Here is a 20,707-nt window from a genome sequence, read left to right as displayed (position 1 = left end):
GAGGGTGACTGGAGCTATTGCCAGAGGCTGGTTTGTGGATGCAGAGCTCCTTTCTGTGCTGCTTTAGGGACAAGCTCGTGTTCTTACACTGCTGAGTACATGCCAATGAATGCCCCCATGCTATGTACAGACTTTGATAAGAACTTTTCCCCTAACTTCGATGGAGGAGATGAAAATGGCTTGGCAAAACAATGCGACCTCGGAGAGGATTCCCCGAGAGCTCGGGAGCAGCTCAAGTGCGGACACGCAGTGAATTATTCAAAGGGCTGCCTCCATTTCTCTCCTTCCAGGTGAACTAAAATCCATAGAGTGGGATAGTAGGAACAATAATTTCTTCCCTTTGGTGCTATATTTAGATCATTCCTGCCAGCCATGGTGGGAGAAAGAGCCCAACAGTTCCCAGCAAACACACAATAATGAACATCCAGAGGAAGATCCTGTCAATGACCATTGCAACGTACTTCCAGTCTTCCTTCACCTGGAACACAGAGGGGACAGGCCAATTATTAACATTTACTGCAGATTAAAATTTATGAAAATTCTTAGAGCTTTACTCCAAAGTAGGATATTTTCATATAATTCCAGAGATAGGAGGGGGAGGTCTCACTCACACTTAGTGGTCCTATAAAATGGCAAAGTTTTATTCCATCAATCACCTCAGAGATTCCCAGACTGCAGGCATGTGACACATGAAGTCACAAATGCCTATGGATACCACACCCCTGTGGATAATGATCATCTGCACACTCACTCTCCCATTCTCCATCAGCAACAGCTGTAACTGGATGTGTAAATGAGGCTGTGATTCAAGCTGGGGCGGTGGGGGCTAAGGAATGACTCCTATCCCCATGCACATAAAAACACTTGCTTACAGATTAGCAAAGCCAAACTCTTTCTGTGAAGGGATTTACAGCTTTGGGTGAATAAGCAGTGAAAATGAACCAGCAAATAAGAGTATCTTCACCCTCCTTTTTCCCCCTTTTTGCCTTGCTGTGGGAGGATTTTCCAGCAATTCCTCTCTGAGGAGTTCTAGTACCATGAGGCAGAAATAGTAAATGACTGCTTCATTAAGAAAACACATATATATATATGAAAACCTCTTTTATTACATTGCTGCTATTAATTTCTTTCCCAGGAAGAGGCCTGATCAGATGGTAAAGTTCTATTTGATATGACTGTACCCATAATGATTTCCTACAATTTCCCACTTGGTGATTAATAGACCTGAGGGCTGAAATTTGGCACGCTGCCTTGCTCTTTGGGGAAAACATCTCAGCAGGATCCTGCTCAAACCCCTCCAGTGGCTGTGAGTGGTGAAAGCAGAAAGGGACAGCAAAGCTGCCAGAAATGCATTTTGGCAAAGGAAGCAATCCAGATATCAGTGAAATGCCATTTGCAGCAGAGGATGTTTCCACAGGTACAGTGGTGTTGCTGAGCTCCTTGGCTCAGTGAGCAACTTTATGAGCTGGGAAACGAGGCATGCACTGGAGATCATATTATATTTTCTCTGAACAAAGCATTTTCAATTTCAGGAACACCTGAACATTGTCAAAAGCATAAGAATGGGTTCAATGTTTTCATTCAATGGATAGATTTATTTCTTTTAAAACCAGCTTTGAGTTAAGCCAGCCTTTACTACCAAATAGGCAAATAAAACAACCAGGTTCATCCTGCATCTTGTCACCTTCTTGGGACAAATCATGTTATCTTATGACTGTACAGCCCTCTGCACAACCATCTGTAATTAGGGTAAGTAAAAAAAATATTGACCCCTGAAACCAAGGGGTCAATCTCATCCCAAGCTTCTATAATTTCCTTGGTTTGTGAACTGTAATTTATTCAAATTGATAAGATCATGTAGTGACAGGACAAGGGGAAATGGCTTTAAACTGAAATAAGAGTATTTTAGGTTAGAAATTAGGAAGAAATCCTTTATTGTGAGGGTGCTGAGGCCCTAGCACAGTTGCCCAGAGAAGCTGGGTCTTCCCTTGTGAAGTTCAAGGAAAGGTTGGATGAGGATCTGCTCATGGCAGGTGGAATGAGATGAGCTTTAAGGTCCATTCCAACCCAAACCATTCTGTGATTCTACAATTCTGTGATAAGAGCTCAGTGGATAACACCCTTTTACTGCACCTATTTTCTGACCTATTCATCACTTGCTGAGAGTTGGAGTCTTAGATGCTTAAAATTCCTCATGGGAAAGGCATCTAAGCAAGCTCTGGATGATTGTTTTTATGGGATTAATGTCCTATGATATAACCAATGTGTAAAGCAAATCTGAAATTCCCACCTGATGTTCAGCTGGAAAGCTGGATTGAGTAAATAATGCCTCCTTCTGGTAAAATAACTTTCTTTGAATATTTATGCTAGTAAAAATAAGTGCTTGATCACACAAAGAAAAGAAACTTGATGAGTTTCTCTCTGAGCAAAGAAGAAGAAAGTGGGAGAAGAACAACTTGGACAGGAATTTTCTTTCTAATGTAATGGTGTATGCAGAAATACTGAGCCCATCTTGAAAATGATGGCTGGGAGTGCATCAGATGTTTGTAAAATCAATATCCAGCTTCAGACTGAGAGTACAGAGGGTGAAATTGGAAATTATGGGGAGATAATGAAAAAAAGGAAAGAAAAAGAGGATGAGGGAGAGAAAATGATCTGGATTTTTTGTTTTGTGTTCTGCCACTGTTGTAGCATTTCCTTGTGGTCCAGCAGCCCACGTGGAGTCTGATCCGCAGACGTCTCTCTGACATCCATGCAGCTGTCAGCATCTGCCACCACAACTCCTGACCTCTGTTTTGATTAGTTTTTAAGAAGCTCACTCAAAATTATTTTTGGGAAACAATCAGGGGAAGAATCAGCTGACTCCCCTACTCTCAAATTCCCAAAAAGTGGGAATCTGCAGCTCTTCCCTGGTCCAGCTCCTTGTGGGTCTGAGCCTCAGGATTTGAGTGGAGGATCGAGGTGCCTTGGTGACATCTGATCACCAGGACCCAGAGTCTGCAACACAGATTAGAGCAGTCCCAGGTGGTTTTATTGTATTTTGTTAAAAATAACCCTGTGAGATTATCCTGTTTCCTCCCCTCAGCTTTATTCCTTCCCATTTTATTTTTAAATGTCTTCACATCAGAGTATTCCGGAGATGCACACAGCCATGGGCAGAATGACTTCCCAGATGGTGCTGGTGGTGTCTGGTTATTTTGGCTGATGTGTGGCATGGAACTTGTTTTGCCTTTCAGTCTGTAATTAATTTCTAATGGCATTTCCATCATATGCCGGGACAATTCCGCCGTGCGTTTTCCCCAGCGCCCCATTGTGCCTGTATTCTTTTGCAGATATCTTTCTGTAACAAACAACTGCCTCTTGCATTTCCCATTTTCTCTTTGCTGGAGCACTTAATTAAATGAGCTATTTACTTTTAATTTAGAAGCACTGCCCCTGTGGCAATGGAGTTTTAGAGGGGAAAAAAAGAAAAAAAGAAAAAAAAAAAGACAGGAACTTAAAAGAAGCTCTGTTCTCCTTCTGAGAAGGTGAATGTCTCTGGAAATATTGCCCACAAGACAGCAAGATGTGTCTCAGCAGCTGCATTAAAGGTGCCTGCTGATAGATTTATTGAAGACTTCCATGAAGAAATACCACAATTTGATTTTAAGATGAAAGCAAATTTCTGACTACTGATTTTTTTCCCCAATAAATTCTCATTTTATTAGATCAGTTCTGCTCCTCACAGTGTATTTCAGTTCCAGAAGATCATTTTCCTTCTTCTTTTTCATTTCCACTGGGAGGAAAAAAACTGTACTTTCCTACTTTATATTACTTGGGTCCAGAGAGAGAAAATAGTGCAGCCCCACAATGGAGTCAGCATTATCCCCTCAATCTGAAAACTCAGGCTCTTCCTTCTGTGCCAAGCTGCTGTGGAACAGCAGAGAAAGGTCACCCCGAGTCCCCAGGGGAGCCCACAATCCTGCCCACAGCTCATTGCTGGATGTTTTCCTGGTGCTTTTCCTCACAGCCTGGGCTGGCAGGAGGTTGGGTCAGAGACCAAAGGCTCAACGTTGCTCCTTCTGCTTTTGATGTTTAGTGCTGTAAATAGCTTTCTCCTCAGGATGATCACTTAATTTCAAGAGGGTAGAGCAGCAGAAGGTATCAGAAGAAAAATTGTGGCTTTTGAAGTCTGCTTCATTAAAAAAAATTAAGAGGAAGGAACCCAAAATATTAATTGAGACCATTCTTGTTAACACCAACGAGCTCAGCAGGGAGAACCATTTGAAATGGGAAGTATTACTGGTGTAATATTTTTTCATTTGCACCATGGGGAAAAAATTGAGCTAAACTCAACTGACATCCAAGGGTTTACTTGTGATTATTGCCAGAGGGAGAGAGCAGAGTTTAATTCCTGCACTCCTAATGTGCCTCTGAAGTGCTTTACCCTGGCAAGGAGTTTTGGACTGGAAACTAATGAAGATGAGGATTCACAGCCCATCTCTGCCACAGATTTGTTCTGTGACCTTGAATAGGAAGTTTGTGTTTTGGCTGTAACTCCTCAACACAAGGAATTAACAGTTCCTTCCTCAAAGGGAAGCTGGGAAGTAAAATCAATTGAAGAACAGGGACCCTAACTATGATAATAAAGAGTATAGAAATGGACAGTAGTATTTCAGCTTTCCTTGCTGCTATGCAGAGCTGTGAAAAATGCAAATAAAAGACACTCTTCATGCTCAGGAAGTCTTGTATAAACACACTATGACTTGCACTGATTCTAAATCTTAAGAATTTTAAACTGTAGACAAAGCTAAAAAGCACCTTTTGCATATGGATCTGCCCAGGATAAGGTAGATAAGGCTTTTCTATAATAAGATTACTAACTTCAGGTTATCTTGTGCCTTCCTTCATTATGGTCATAATTACTAGCACACAGTATCCATAGTCCTGCAGGAAAGAGCTACAAGAGCTGTGAAAGGATGTGGAATTTATGTGCATCACTATCTCCATGAAAAGAAATCTTTGCAGCCTCTACTCCTTTTATCTGTAGCCATATTTACCCCCACAGAATATGCAGGAAATTTGTTTCCCTACCTCCCTGCACAGAGCCAACTGCTCCAGTGGAAGTCCACTAATGAGGGATCACATCACAATACATGAGCAGAGCTACACAGACCCTGCAGTATCCCCACGCTACCACAGCTTCCCACACCCACAGCCTGCTTGGGCAATTTGCTTTCCTGGGCTCCACAGTCAGACTCAGCGATTAATAAAAAGCAGAGAGTGTGAACTACCTACTTGTCAGGCTTAAATAAGGAGGAAGTCTCTGTTCCTGTGAGATGGCAGTGTTTTGGGTCTCTTACAAGCCTAACTGCTACTTTGCTGCCTAACAACAACTTTACTCCAATTTTCTGCTGGAGAATTCATCATTCTAGAGCAGCCCTGAGCATGATCTGGTTGTGCTGCCCCCTTGGCCCTCATTCCAAGACCCCAAGGACATCTCCAGCTGTTCCTACAGTGGCCAAAACCCACAAGAGAGATGGCTGATCCTGCCTCAACATGTTCACACTCAGCACAGCTCAAGGTCTACTGCAGCTCCCTTAGCAGCTCATTTTTGACTTTCTGAAGGAGAGCAGGCTCTGTTGGAATACTCACTGAGAAATCCACATCCTCTGCCCGCAGGTGGTCTGCGATGTAGTGAACCCCTTCCACTGCCAGCTTCAGGGCTGGGGACATCAGCACGAGGTGCTGCTCTTTGGCGCAGTGGCTCTTACTCCCCTGGGCTGCTGTTCCGGCCGCCTCGCCCTTTTTGCACTTGCACTTGCACTGGGGGGGCTTGTGCCGGGGCTGCTCCCCATTGAGGTGGCACCGCTGGGATGCTGGAGAGCCACTGGAGTGGCCGTTGGTCTGGGAAGAGTCCTCTTGCAGGTAGCAGTACTGGATGCTCCGGGACCTGCAGCGGATTGTCCCCTCCTCTGCCTTGTTGGAGCTGTACATCTGCTGGACACTCAGCGACCTGCCTTTCAAGGCAGAGGTGGCCTGGGTGTCTCTCAGGAGGTGGCAGGAGGGCTGTGGAGAGGAGCAGGTCACCTGTACGGGCTCTGGGTGCAGCACAGAGTACTGCCCTGAGGGGGATTTGCAGATGGGCTGGGGTTTGGCTGGCTCCTCGAGGTGGGCACAGAAGGAGGAGGTGGGTGTTGGCTCATTGCTCTGGGGGCTGGGGGAGGATGAGGTAGTGAAGTTGGGTTCCACATCCATCTCAGACCAAAGCCTCGGTGCATTGGTTATTTTGTGCATGGACTCAATGAGCTTCTTGCAATTGTCCTTCACTGTGGAGGGACGTTTCATGAAAAGGATCCGTGGGACTACGTCCAGGAAGACCCTCCTCACCCAGTCTGGCATCGTGTGGGTGCGGGGGGAGCGGTGGTGCACGTTGAGCACGAAGACAGTGATGATGATAGACAAGGTAACGAATATCATGGTGAAGAGGAGGTACTCCCCAATCAGAGGGATGACCAAGGAGGTGGATGGGATGATCTCTGTGATGAGCAGCAGGAACACAGTGAGCGACAGCAGCACGGAGATGCACAGGGTTATCTTCTCTCCACACTCAGAGGGCAGGTAGAAGACCAGGACGGTCAGGCAGGAGATCAGCAGGCAGGGGATGATCAGGTTGATGGTATAGAACAGCGGCAGCCTCCGGATAATGAAGGAATAAGTTATGTCGGGGTAGATCTCTGTGCAGCACTCATATTTCTTGCTGTTGTAATTGCCCACAGCGTTGATGATGACCCACTCCCCGCTCTCCCAGTAGTCCAGCTGGTCCACATGGCTGTGCATGCTCACCAAGTCTATCTTGGCTTTGTCGTAGGTCCAGGAGCCAAACTTCATTGTGCAGTTTTGCTGGTCAAAGGGGAAGAAGGTGACATCGATGCTGCAGGAGCTTTTATAGATAGCAGGGGGCATCCATTTAATTCTTCCATCATAGAAGAGGTGAGCCTTGGTCAGGTGAGTGACTGCAAAGTCACCATCAGCACTGGGGACAGATGGAAGATAAGAAAAAAGGCTCAGACTTCTCTAGGACATGTCAACTCTGTTAAGGAAATAGGATATTTAGTGCCTGGCTTCCAGATGACCTGAGAGATGCAAAAGGCACATCACGTCCAAACACCAGATCCATCTACTCTGTCCAGTGAATTTTGAGCTCTTGGCTCAAAAGCCCTGGAATTCACATGCACATGTCAGCCTTCCCCCTTCCCCTGGTGTAAGTCAGGTCATTGATGTGATTGCACACAGGTTTTCCCCAAAAGTGTCCCAGATGTGCTCTGGAATGGGTTGGGTTTGTTTTAGAGGTGGGAGGAAGTACTATCAGATAGTGTAGCTGGGGGCTCTGCAGAATTATTTGTGACAGCTGTTAAAAATGAAGGAGTGTTGGGTAATCACCCAGTCTCTTATGTGAAAACCATCAAGAACATCCTATTAATAGGAATAATGAACATTAATCTTTTGATTTCCCTGTCAGGAAGAGAATTGGCTTTTGTGGTGTCTTCTCACAGCTGGGGGTTATCAGATAAATAGATAACAGCTCAGGAGTTTGTATTGGAATTGCATAAATAAATTGTATTTTTCAGACTTTTGGAGGAAGAACTCCAGTTACAAATAGCAGCACTGCCAGAAAAAGGACAGGCTGTGCAGGGGAAGAGAGATGCTGCTAAAAACTTGAGATGAATTATTCAGGCTGCTATAGCTCGAAAGCTCTCTGCTCCTGCCCAGCCCAGCCTGAAGCCACGTCCCCGGCAGTCGCCAAAAATCCCTGGGCCCTGCTCTGCTGCTTCAGTGCCCAGATGTGCCCTGACAGCAGCCACACAGTGGTAGGGGTTGGTTTCATAGAATCATGGAATGGTTTGGGTTGGAAAGAACCTTAAAGACCATCTGATTTCAATTCCCTGCTATGGAAGTTTCTTTTTTCCCCCCTTCCACTAGACCAGGTTGCACCAACCCCCGTCCAGTCCGGCCATGAACAATTCCAGGGATGAGACAGCTGCAGCTTCTCTGGGCAGCCTGTGCCAGGGTCTCACAACTCACATCACCTATTTCCACTCGCCCTGTGAAATATCCTAAAAATGAGACTGGTGTAGTATTGGGAAATAGTGGCAGGATCTGGCACTTGCTGAGCTGCCTTGGCTAACACGGCTTCTGGGAGAGATGGAAACATCCCCAATCCTCAGGATCACAGCCCAGATGTCCTTGAGACAATTTTCTAGGTTGCTTGAATTGATGGAAAAATAAACTCAGAATTCTTGTGTGATGGAGAACCAGGTTTTACTAAACTCTTCTTTGTTCTTTGTGTTCTTTGGGGCACATTTTTGAAAAACCAAAAGATCACAAAAGGACATAATGCTTTTTGACCTCGAAATTGGATTTTTTTCTAAAGATTGAAAACACTTAAAAAGAAAAAGTGGAAACTACATACAAGACTCTCACAAAGGGATTAAGACAAAATCAGCACAGTGATCTACTCTGAAGCAAACAAACCTGAGTCACTGTACAATCCATCCAGCTCCTGTCTTACCTCTTCTTTCTTAAATCTAATTTACACTCCAGAACATGTGATTTGGATGAGAACCACCTTTTTCTTTTTCTCCTGTGTTTTTCCAGGAGCACAGTAAAGTCAGATTGAGACATGAAACAAGCACAGCAAGTGACAGTCCAGTGCTTGCTGTTCTTGGTGGTTTTCTTTTTAAATCTCAATAGGAATATGGAATCAGATTCTGCATTTAATGATATCTCTGAGGCATGATTAAATCTCTCATTAATGGAGCAATATTTTTAATTGGATCTTATTAGAGAAAAGGGATTATGAGCATCCACTATGAGTGTTTCCCTTCTTAGGTAGAGCAGCGTGCCTGGATAAAGTGCCTGGATAAACACTGGTGTGCATTTTTTCTTTGAAATCTCTTGGGAAAACAAAACAAATGCAAAACTCTTACTAAAATGGCATCCAGGGATGATAATAATTCATGTAACTGTGTTTCATTCCCAGAAATGCCTTCCCTGGCAGTTTTGCAGTTTCTGTGTCATCACCACACTTCTCTTCTGCAGAAGATCTGTAGATGGTACCATTGTGATGCTGAAGATCTTGTGTGTCACTTGTTTCTGTAAATTATCTGCTTTTTAATGAGCAACATCTTTTTTTAATTTTTTAATTGCTCGCCTAACAAACCCAGCTTCATCCTGGGTCCCCTTTGGCTCACATGTTTTTACAAATAACCGTGGCACTGCCTTCCAATGGATTTAGCCTGCAGTGCCATGGCAAGAGTGAAACCAGCTGCAGAACATCTCCTTGGATTTAGTCACTTATTGACTCTGAGGAGCCATAAAACACCCTGGGATGCTCCTGCCTCACCAGCCTACCAGGGCTATCAAAGAATTCCTGACTTTATTGAGAGAGTTTCACTTCTCATTGCAGTTCAATGCAGAGGAATTTGTAAGCAGAGTGAATCAGCCATGCTGAGTACATAGAATATATCCCAAGCAGCCACATCATGCAAAGGCAGTGTTCCCACTTGTCTCACTCTTCATGCATCCAATATATTTTTGCCTTCTTCCCCAGGATTCCCACCCACACTAGACCTTCAAGCATATGTTTACTGGATTGGAAGCTGTGCCTGCTGGCACCCTGCCCATGCAGGGGAGCCGGGAGAGATTCTCTCTCCCCTCCTTTGTAAGACTTTGATTCTGCTCCTCTCCACATGAGAGAGGGAGCAAACGAGGTCACCTGGCTGTTGAGTGCCTTCCAAAGTCTTTCCCTCCAAAGAGATGAAGGTGAGACAATCAACTGCAAACACAGTCTGCAGTTGGGAGGTTGGGGAAACCCTGTGTTCCTTTGGACAGCTTTGCTGTGGGAAAACGCATTCCTGTTCCTGCAGCCCTGACTGCACCACCTGAACATTGCCTTAGACAAGAAAGGTGGGAGACCTAATGTAGTGGGACAGAGAAAATCTGCAGTAGCACTTTCTCATCTCTCTCACTGAAGACCACTCTGTTGTGACAGTTGTCATGAAAATCCATTTGGAAGAAGGCGTGAGTGCAAGGTAAACATCACAAGAACTGGAGAATTCAGATAGTCAGGCCCTCCTGGTTACTCTGACCTGACAGCTTTAAAAATATGTCAGTCATAAAGAACTAGAGCTCTTATATTTTTTAATGTCAAACACAGCAGTGCACACCAAGAAAGAGAGAAGACAATTATTTATTTTTTTCCCAAGGAAAAAGCTGCTGTGTGCTGCAGCCTTTGATTTCTCATTTTGAGAATAAAGGTTGCTCTTCTAAATCTCCTAAGTTTATAAGGGTTTAAGGATGGTATTGCTTTACTGACATCTAGTAGCCATGTTCCACTAAAAAGCTCTGCTGATGGAGAATTTTCATTTTCTTTTGCTACTTCCTATTTGCCTGCAGTTGGGAGATACACCATCCTACAAAATTGTTTTCAGAATGCACATAAACGAGGCACACATTTATTTTAATTTCTGATGATGTAATTTAAATTCAAACAGACCTTTAAAAGCCTGAAAATTATCTATGCACATATATGGATATAGTAGAATATCCTCACTTTAGTGAAAAATGCTTTAAGAGCAGTAACAAACTAAAACTGTAGTATTAGGAGCCTGCACCCTTTTGGTACACATTAGGCTTCTGGAATGTTCATATTAAAATTCTCTCCAAAGGGAAACCAGAAAATATTTTGTTTAACTATGGTTTTGTGCTACGAAATGATAACTCAAATGCACTGCTTGGAAGGCACCTCTGGAACTGTCTCCTGCCCAAAGCTCCCTGCTCAAAGCAGGTCAGCTACAAGAGGATCAGAACCTTACCTAGTTGGGTTTTAAATATCTCCAGGATCTTGGCAAATTGGGTACAAAACTTCTTGGGTGCCCAGGGGAGGATGTCACCAAAACCCTCCCCCCTCCAGAAACAAAGAAATGCAACCTCCAAGAGCTCATTATTCCCTCATTAGAGAAAAAAATACAATTCATTTTTTTGTACTTCACAATATACAAAGAAAAACTAAAATGTGCTTCAAAGTCAGTCATGAGTGGAAAAACAAATAAATGCAGAGGATTAGATAATTCATTTAGAAATGATTTGGTGGTGCCTGAAGAGCCTTTAATACCTCAGATAAGGAACAGTCTGGTTCCTTGGCAAAGAGGAGGCTTTGTCACTTCACTATGAACTCATATTCCTCTGTTATATGTATGTTGTGTCACATCCAGTAGAAACTATCTGCAGAATCTTGGAACTTAACTCATCAAGCCTGAAAATTCAACAGCATATTAATTTCCCTGTAGGATATTAATTTGGTTTCAGATTCCTTATGAATGTTGAAAACTACATTTAGTCTCTAGGCCAAACCAGCTGAATTTACTGATTTAATTTGGGTCTCTAGAGTGGGTAAATGGAATTTTTTTTACAATAATGAGCCAAGATATGAGAGTAACCTCACAACAAAGGGTTAGGTTTCCTTAAAGATGCAAATCTGAAATCAGTGGAAATTTCTCCATCTCTGTACCTAGCCCAAGATGAAAAGAGAAGGGCTATTTGTATAATCTTTCTTAAAGGAGTCAATCCCAAACAGAAATACCATATTTCTGCCAGAGCATGTGATAAGTAATAATTAGCTCACACTAGACAGCCTGAAGACAGCCAAAGGTCAGTGTGGCCTCTCACTCCCTCCCACCAAGGTTTCTCTGCACATTCTCTTGCTCTCAGGGACCCAGACTCATGTGCAGCTATGTTAAACTCCCTCTAAACTATAAATATCTGTGTAAAATATGAGATGGACTCCTTGTTAGCATCACTAATTATTATAATTTCCAGCTGAGATGCCCACCAGGGGAAGCCCTGGCTGGGAATGCAGTTGGTGAAATGCTGTGCAGAAGAGCCTCACCTTGGTGTCCCACTGCTCTGGAGGTTTTGCCTTGCATTTGCCCTGCAATCCCTAAAAATTTTGAAACCTGATGAAGACACTGACTGAAGCTCCAGATGGGCTTGGTAGGAAGTTAGGTGGAAGAGAGAAGTACATCTTGGTGTAGAAAACACTTTGCATAAGAACAAAGGGAAATATAGCAGTGAAGACATATGGGATTAATGGAAACCCACTAATGTCTGGTGCCTAGCTTACATCCATGTTTAATTCATGGATAAAGTAACCAATTAAAAATGCATGATAGACTCATGACAACCAACAGATGAATGCATGGTTATTAATGCTAAGTATGGATCAAAGGAGGGAAGTAGCTTGGATTTGGAGATCTGGGGAATGAGATCTCCCTGTGTCAGCAGGTCCCAGGACAGTCAGGTTTGCTGCTGCAAGTCAGAGCAATAAGGTGGGCAGGACTGAAAGACTCTCACTGCCCAGAAGAGGTTGAGAAAGACATTCTGGAGTAGCTGCTGTGGCCAGGAGATCAGACCCCTGGAGTCCCTGTAGAGACTCAAGTGAAGCAACAGTGAACAACAAGAGAGCAGAGGGGCAGAGCATGAGAGGGGCAGGAGCCAAAGGCTGCCCAGCTCAAGGTCTGGGTGTCCTGGACATCTGGGGGATGTCTTCAGCATGAAACCCCAAAATGCCCAGAGGCTTGAAGGATACCTTGACTGGGGGTGGGTGAGATCATGTTTAAGATATTTTTTAAGATATTTTCATCCCAAACCATTCTGTCATTCTGTGATTCCCTGTTTCCAGGCCCCTCCTTCCTGCATGGACCATCCTCATCAACCGTGTTGAGCCAAGGCAGAGGAAGCAGAGGTGACACATCAGGTTCTTCTGTGCCAGTAGAACCAAAGGATGGTTTGATGCACAAAGGTCATGCAGGGATTTGTGCCATATCATTTTCTTTGGCACCATGGTCCACCACACCACCAGAAGCACCAAAAATAATAATCCTTGCCATTGTCATTAATTTAACAACAAGAATGACAAGGTCATTATATTTTTTCGTAGTGGAAGCTGTGAACACCTTTCTTGGCTGCCAAGTGAGGCACTTGCAAGGCTATACTCATGCTCAGAGTGTGTCCCTGGAGGGCAGGAAGGTCCAAGTGCCTCTGAATGAGTCATTTCCATGGGGCTAATCTCCGAAAGGTGCTCAGTGAGGATGCAGTGATTTCCAAGAGGTTTGCAATCACTTCACACCACTGAGGATCAGGAATGAGCTAATGGGAAAGATAACAGCCCCTGTAGTCTCCAAAGCTCACAATCCCCTGGGCAGATTCCAGCTTCAGCCATTTATTTTGGTTTTTAAACAGAAGCAAAATCATATCAAGCTAGAACCAGATGACTGTTTATTAAAACCGAGCCTGGCTGCTGCTGTGAGGGTTTTCTGAGTGTCAGCCACATGCAAAAATGCTTTTCTTTGATGCCTGCAGCAAGTGTTTTCTCTGGAGCCTGTGCTGGGGTGGAGGACTGGGATATCTTACATCCTGGGGGACTGGAGAGCTGTGCTGGGGGCTCCAGGGAGAAAACAGCCTTGGCACTTGGGCAGCATTTCTAAGAATATCAACAGGCTCCAAAAGAAAGAAAGAGAACCACAACCTGCTCCCTAGGAAGTGGCCATCTCTCCTCACAAGGGACAGATTCCAAGCATCTTCGATGAGGAACAAATACCTATTTAGAAATCATTCCAGAATGGTATTTAGCTGACCTGAAACCCCTGTAGCTGCACAAGCCTGACATGTTTCAGCATATTTTCCTTATTTAAGCCCATCCTCAGTAATTGGCTTTTCCAGTTGATGGTGATGAATTAGGGGAGAGCTCCTGGGTGAAATGAAATTGAAGAGGACTGAAAGCTCAAATCCAGCTTAATTGTGCATCTGACATATGAAGAGAAAACAATACCTGGCATCCCCCAACACAACTGGCTGCCCAGAGGAAGGATCATCAGGGGAGCAAAGCCCTTGTGATGAATGTCACTCATGTCATTTACGGCATGTTATAGAATCTACATGAACTCCAACCACAGAGAACAAAATAAAGTGGAATAATTGCAGGAAACATTTTAACCTCATGAACAGAGAAAATTTGCAAGGATGGGTTCTCCTTCTGGTCACAGTGCTCACACTCACTTGTTATAAAGGACAATGTCTGGCCTCCAGATGAGCTCCGAGGGGATTCGGATGGATGTGACATTTTCGTATTCCTGGGGGTCCCAGCGCAGTTTGTAGTCGTGCCACTCCTGCCAAAAATGAGGTGGTTACAAAGCGGGGAGAGTTCAGCATAAAAACTGAAAAGAGACATGGAAAAACACATATTTGGGGGCACCCACCTGTTTCACCCACACATTTGTGGTCATCATTTGATTTTTCTCATCCTGAAATGCAAGATCAGATATTGGTTACAGGAGCAGATTAAGACGCCCAAAGAACCCTCTTAATTTCCCTTAATTGTATTTCATTTATGTAATTGAAAATCACCTCTGCAATAAATGTAAGTTCAGTCTTGGAAATAAAAAGCAGATGTTTCTGTCATTTGACATGGGACAGGGCACAGCTGTCTGATACCACTGAACAGCTGAGCCTGCACCTAAGCAATCCTGTGAGCAGATGGAATGGAATTTATTGGGATTTTACTCAGTGCTGATGGATTCAGCCTGGGATGATGATACCAGGTAGAGGAAAAAGCTCCCCAGCCTGCCTTTGACCTGAGCACTGAAGGAAGGGAGTGATGGATATATAAACCCTTACTCACACACGTGTGGTGGATTCCAGTGCTCAGCTTCACCTGCAAGGGTGTTCTCCTGTGAAACATTATCCATGGACACACTTCTGGAAACAAGAAGCTCAGCAGCATTTCTCCTTCTACCAAATACATACAACTTGTGGCACTGTGGATTGGATTTTCTGAATAAACCCCGGCTGCTCTGCTGACATTATTGGCTAGCCTGGTTTTTCTCAACTCTATGCACAAAAAAGGTAAGACTTTATGTACATATTTAAATAATGTCAGGCATTTATAATGCCAGGAGCACTGCAGTAGGGTTAATTACTGTTTGCTGCTTGCCTTTTGTGCCCTCTGTAAGTAGCTCAGATGAATTATGTGGGGCAGAGCCTAGTGCTGGTCTGGACTGAAGTGTCTCATCACAGCTCAGGATTTATTTGCATGGGTTTTTTTTTTATCTCTTGCCTTGGTTAGCATCAAACCCAGCTGAGCTGGCAGGGCTCAGCTGACAGCAAACTGCTCATCATTAACCTTGCTCTTATGGCAGTTCAGGATTGATTGTGAACATTAAAACCCAGAAGTTTGGGGGTAGCTCTGCCTCCTCCTCCCTTGAGCCTCCTCATTGCTGTTGTGGCACCAGACATAAAACCTGAGCAGAGATTCTCTCCTCTGGGGCTAGGGCTGAGAAACACATGGAGGAAGGAGGAATACAAAAAGACTCCAGTGAGAAACAAAGAGAGAGAAAAGACCCAGCTGCTTCTTTGGGTGTCAATGGAAGATGAAGAATGCCATGACCTGGACCAAGCCTTGAGTACCTGCTTCTCTTACCACTTTGCAATTCAAGCATCTGAGGGTCTCCACCACAGCCCCTGCACTGAGCATCCTGGTGTAGCAGGTGCTGCCTTTTACTGGAATTCTCCCTGGAACTACCCTTTGTGGAAGATCCTGCCCATCACCACATAATCCTCCTGACCCGAGGGAAGCACAGCTCCAGTCCCACGGGATTATCTGAGAGGGGTTTGCAATGTGCCAATGACCAAGCTCCTCCCCAGCTGGCACAGCTGGGTGCTCCTCATGGAGCCAGCCCAGAGGACAGCAGTGACTCCCCAGCCATGGGGCTGTTGCACTACCTGGTCCCTTCTCTCAAGGTGAACACAGCACGTGAGGTCCTGCAGACAAACAGGCATAGGAGTCCAAGTGTGTCTCTTGGTGGCTGCTCCTGGACACACATTTGATCTCTTCCCCCGTATTTCTGGTCCCAGAAAACCCTCGGCAATCCAGGGTGAGGTGAGGACATGCAGGAATGTAGAGCTCCCCATTGATTTCTGTTCCCCTATCCCCAGCTTTTGTCAGCAGGAGCTGGGGTTTGAATACAGCTCTGATTTCCCTTTCAGACTCCTTGTCATTGGGAGCTGAGCATTGTGTCTAACAATTGCAGCGGGGTTTGCACCAAAACTGTCACTGTTGGGAAGGGGGAGAGGAGCTGAAGAGCCACGGTGGTGGCAGGAGTGTCACCAGTCACAGACTGGGGCAGGAGGGGTGAGAGCTCTCCTCCAGCCATGCCCACAGGTCCCAGCACAGCTCTGCCTGCGAGTTGCACTTCTAACCACTGACATGGTTTTAAGAAGATTAATTTTTCTTAAGTAAACTGGGAAAGCACTGTGGAGCAGGTGTATCGATCCCCCCCTTCCACGATTCAGCAGCTGCATAATGGAAAGTCTCTCTCATGCCTCCACAGTCACTAATGTCTCATCTTTAGTCTTATCAATTATTCAGATGAGAACCATGCAACTTCAACATTAGCAACTGCAAACAGCCCTGGATCCCTCGGGCTGACGCAAGAGTGAGGAGGGGAATGGAGACCATTGCTGTGCTGCAAAGCTGGAAGTGGATGGCTTCTGCATGAGATGAGACTCTCCAGCCACTGGTGTCTTTGACTCCCCACCTCCTGAACCATCTCAGCTGTTTCCTTTTCATCTCCAAAATCTGATTTCATAATATAAAACTGTGTGGAGAGTCATCTGTTATGATTGTCCCACACCAATAATGTCTTTAGGTTGCATTATTCTTTCCATTGTCATAGAAATCATAGAATAGTTTGTATTGGAAGAGGCTTTAAAGCTCATCCAGTTCCAACCCTCTCCAACACCTTCCACTAGACCAGGCTGATCAAAGCCTCATCCAGTCTGGCCATGAACATTTCCAGGGCTGGGGCATTATCACCCCTTTCACTCTGCCACATGACTACAGTAAAAAGTGACAGGGAGTCCCATCTTCTGAAAAATAAGGGGGTTGGACAAGATGGCCTTTAACAGTCCCTTCCAACCCAAACTATCCTGTGAAACCCAGCCCAATACCTGCTCAAGGAGTGTGCAGCTGTATGGACACTCTCCTGGGAAGTGCCACGTGAGAATAGGGACAGCAAGGAGAAAAATACAGGAGCAAGAGGTGCACAAGCTCTAAAGCCTGTGAGTGTGTCTGGCATCTGCAGCCCTGCAGGGACCTCCTTTGTGTAACACTTGACCCCAACACACTGTGCCAGAATAATCCCATAAATGCTGTTTCAGTGCACATCAGTCTGCATGCAGACCTCTCTGTTTTGTACCAGGCATATACAGTTTGCACATGTGTGACTTCTGTCTGAGCAAACACTCAAAGAATTTTCTTGTTAATATCTGCCAGATTAGCTAAAAATGCTCAAAACTTTCATTTGCAGAAATCTCTTCAGGCAATCTCTCTTCCCAAGGTGTGCAAAGCACTGTCCCTATTAGCTTGTGTAAATTAGTGTTAATGTACATGGCTCAAATTCCAAATTAGGTATTTGATTTATTCTTTTGCCAGAATTCTCTGGCATTTATGCCAGGGGCTCCACTGCCCTGCTGTGATCTGTCCTGTGGATTTTAATAGGGAATTTGGGATTTTGCCTGTAGCAAATGAAGAGTAAAGGATCCACTTTGATGGCCAGCTACTCACATGAGTCGCCCATGTTCCACCAGCTCTGTCTGCTTGATCACTCTCTGCTGATGGCAGAGCCTTCCCACCCCAACCCTGGATCAGCCAGTCAAGCCCACATGCACCAGGAGCCTCTCCCTGGGCCCCAGCCTGGCTAATCTCAGCCTCTGTTGCACAAAGAGGTTGCACTTACGACATCGATGAGCTGGGCGATGGACAGGCCGAAGCGCACCAGGACCACGTCCGAGATGTTGGCCACGGGACGGGACCATTTGTTATAACCAGAGAAGAGTTTCTTCAGGAGCCGCTCCTCTGCATGGGCTCGGGTCTCCACGTGGCCAAAGGCTGTGGGCAAGGAGTGAAACACCTGCAGATCCAAGGGCTGGCATAGCTGGAGCCTTCTCCAGAGGGAAATTCCAGCAAACCACAGCGATGGGCATTTGGGGACACACAGGAGGGTGATGTTACTCAGGTGATTTGTCACCCCTCTCTCCCTGACATGGATAAGTATTCCTCACTCTATTCACCCACAATTACAGAGCAGGATTGGTCTGAAGAAAATGGGGGCACCAGTAATACCATTTAGAAAATACTACATGAGCCATTCTTCCCTGAATCTGGTCTAATTTTTATGGCCACTTTGTGGCAAGTTTTTAGCACTGGAGTCTGCAGGCAGGGAAGAGGGATGCTAGAAGGACAAGCCAAAAAGGAAAAAGCAGCTTCCTGCTGGGAAATAGGAATTTTGGATCAGATTTACACATAAAAAAATTACATTACACATATCAGAAGTAAAAAGGCAGCCTGAAATTTAGCTCTTTAACCTGCTTGGTGGATTTTTCACAAAAACAATGGGAAGAGGATGGTGGAGAGCACAAGTTGGATAACAAGATCCCAGTTTTGCTCAGGCATAACCTGAAAAGTTATGCCATGCAAGGAGCAGCCCTGACCCCTCATGCAGGCTCCAAGAGCTGCCAGAGGTGCCTGTGGTTATTAAAAATTAAAGCCACGTTTCATCCAGGGGCTGTCGGAGGAGCTGCACTCCTGAGCCGGCGGTACCAGAGAGAGGGGAGAGGGAGCCGGGGGCTCTCCCCACGTCCCTCCTGGAATACGGCTTCTACTCAGGCTTTAGCTGCCCTGGATTATACAAAGGGAAGCATTAGCTGAGCGCTGGCTGTGCTCTCCCCAGCCGGAGCTGTAGCCCCGAGACACATTAACACACTTTACCCAGGGAAAAAAAGCCCAGGCAAGAAGCGGGATGCTGAGCCCCCGTCTGGATTCTCCCTCCTGTCCCCTTCCCACCGTGGCTTTAACCCTTTCTCCATCTAATCAGACTAGGAGCAGAAAATAAAGGCAAAGCGGCTGGTGCTCAGGGGACCAGAAATGATGGGGCAGAAGGGTGGAGGAGTCACGGAAATTCCCTGTTGACAGGGGCTGGTCTTTGCAGCGTGTCTTTGAGATAGAAAAGGGAGGAAAGAGCTGAAGAGCAGAGCAGGGGGAGAAGAGCTTTCTCAAACTTACCGGGGAAAATGCTGGCACACAGCAGGAGGAAGAGGTTTCCCTTAGGCACGAGAAATCCCATGGTGGAGCAGAGCTTTAGTGTGCAGAGTCTCCCGTCAGGGCAACTTTTCCGTTCTGAGTCTCTGGATCCTCCAGGTTCATTACCCTAAACTCCTTTGGCTCTCTCTCCCTCTGGGAAGGGATAGCAGCTGGTGCTTTGTTTTGTTTTGTTTTTTTCCCTTCTCTTCTCTCTTTGAGTGATCTCCCGCTCTTCCTCCTCGAAGGATGCTCTTTCCCGGGACGCTGCTGCTCGTTGACTCCCAGGTGATGTGCAAGGGCTGCGGAGAGCTCGTGTAAGGGCTGGGGTGCCCAGCCGCCCTGGGCTGTCCTGCTGCTCCTCTCCCCGCTCCTTGGCTGCTGCTTTATTTGCTGCTGCTGTTCCAGCCTTCCCCCAGCCCTTGGGGCAGCCTTTGCTCGGGTTTTGCTGCTGATGGGCCAGCGATGATGCCTCTGGAGCAGAGAGTGAGCACAGCGTGTTTGTATATTTAATGTAGTCAGACCTGCCCACCACCCGCTTAGGAGGAGGAGGAGGAGGAGGAGGAGGAGAGAATCCCTGCGCTCCAGCAAACAGGCTGCAGGGGGGAAAACTTTTGCAGGAGAAATAAAGGGGGAGATCCGGAGCCCAGCTGCAGCCAGAGGTGGATATGGGGCCAGCTGGGATCTTTATAGCACCGGAAGCCCAAACAGTTCTTAATTAACGAAAGCTGTCTCTTTAATCTCGTCCAACTGCTTTTCAAAATCACTCCAGTGTAATTAGACTGAGATATTTCTGGCTTGGGCACGTATCTTTGCTGTCAATAATTACTGGGGTGATGAACCTGCCCAGGAGAACAGGGCTCTGCTGTGCTTGGTGCTGTACACATAGTACAAATACAAATATTAGAGTCTGCAATTTTGCAAACCAGGGGTGAGACCGAGACGAGGTCACTTGAATTTATCTATATGCTTAAATGTACCTTAAATACATCACAAAAAACTCTGCTGAAGTCTTGCAAATTTGGTGGAGGAAAGGACAACTCCTTGTGCTAGGAAGGAATTATCACTCCAGCCCTTCATCTCACATCCCTGATTCCTTGCATGGGAGACGTGGAGTGGAGCTCTTCCCATTTTATTTCAAAACTAGCTTTGATATTAACACAATTACTTCCACACGGATAGCAAATGGATTTAATTTTCAGGCAGGGGTAATGTTGCCAGCTGCAAAATTAATCAGAGTCCGTTCTAATAATATTAGCTACATATTTTATGTATAATAATTTCCCTACTCCCAAAGCATCTCAAATATCCTCCAATATAATAGATTGCTCACTGCAAATGGGGAGGATTAAAGTCACAAGAGAAATTAGGTCTGTAGTGAGATTATAAATAACATCAGTGTAGTACCAAACTCAACTTGTCTTGTTTTTCTTATCTCATCTCTTCCTCAACAATTGTCAGCCTTTCCAGAGACAAACCACACGGTATTTTCCCACTTCATGGATTCCTGTACAGTTGCCTGCTTTGCTTTCG

General features: G+C 45.4%; 1 protein-coding gene across 1 annotated transcript; it reads right to left on the bottom strand.

The window, feature by feature from the left end:
* On the bottom strand, nucleotides 1-19,636 carry CHRNA4 (cholinergic receptor nicotinic alpha 4 subunit). The gene is made up of 6 exons (XM_005524796.3): nucleotides 19,160-19,636; nucleotides 17,835-17,986; nucleotides 14,298-14,342; nucleotides 14,098-14,207; nucleotides 5,635-7,015; nucleotides 1-478 (listed from the first exon to the last, which is right to left on the bottom strand). The coding sequence occupies exons 1-6, from the start codon at nucleotides 19,218-19,220 to the stop codon at nucleotides 353-355; spliced, it is 1,875 nt and encodes a 624-aa protein (XP_005524853.2). The 5' UTR covers nucleotides 19,221-19,636; the 3' UTR covers nucleotides 1-352.
* Between the last annotated feature and the right edge of the window lie 1,071 nt (nucleotides 19,637-20,707).

The sequence above is a fragment of the Pseudopodoces humilis genome, chromosome 19 (genome assembly GCF_049639895.1).
Source record: "Pseudopodoces humilis isolate 2021_Gansu_Grassland_sample_001 chromosome 19, ASM4963989v1, whole genome shotgun sequence".
Classification (NCBI taxonomy): Eukaryota; Metazoa; Chordata; class Aves; order Passeriformes; family Paridae; genus Pseudopodoces; species Pseudopodoces humilis.
The sequence above is the reverse complement of the archived record's forward strand: the minus strand, read 5'-3'. Positions and strand labels throughout refer to the sequence as shown.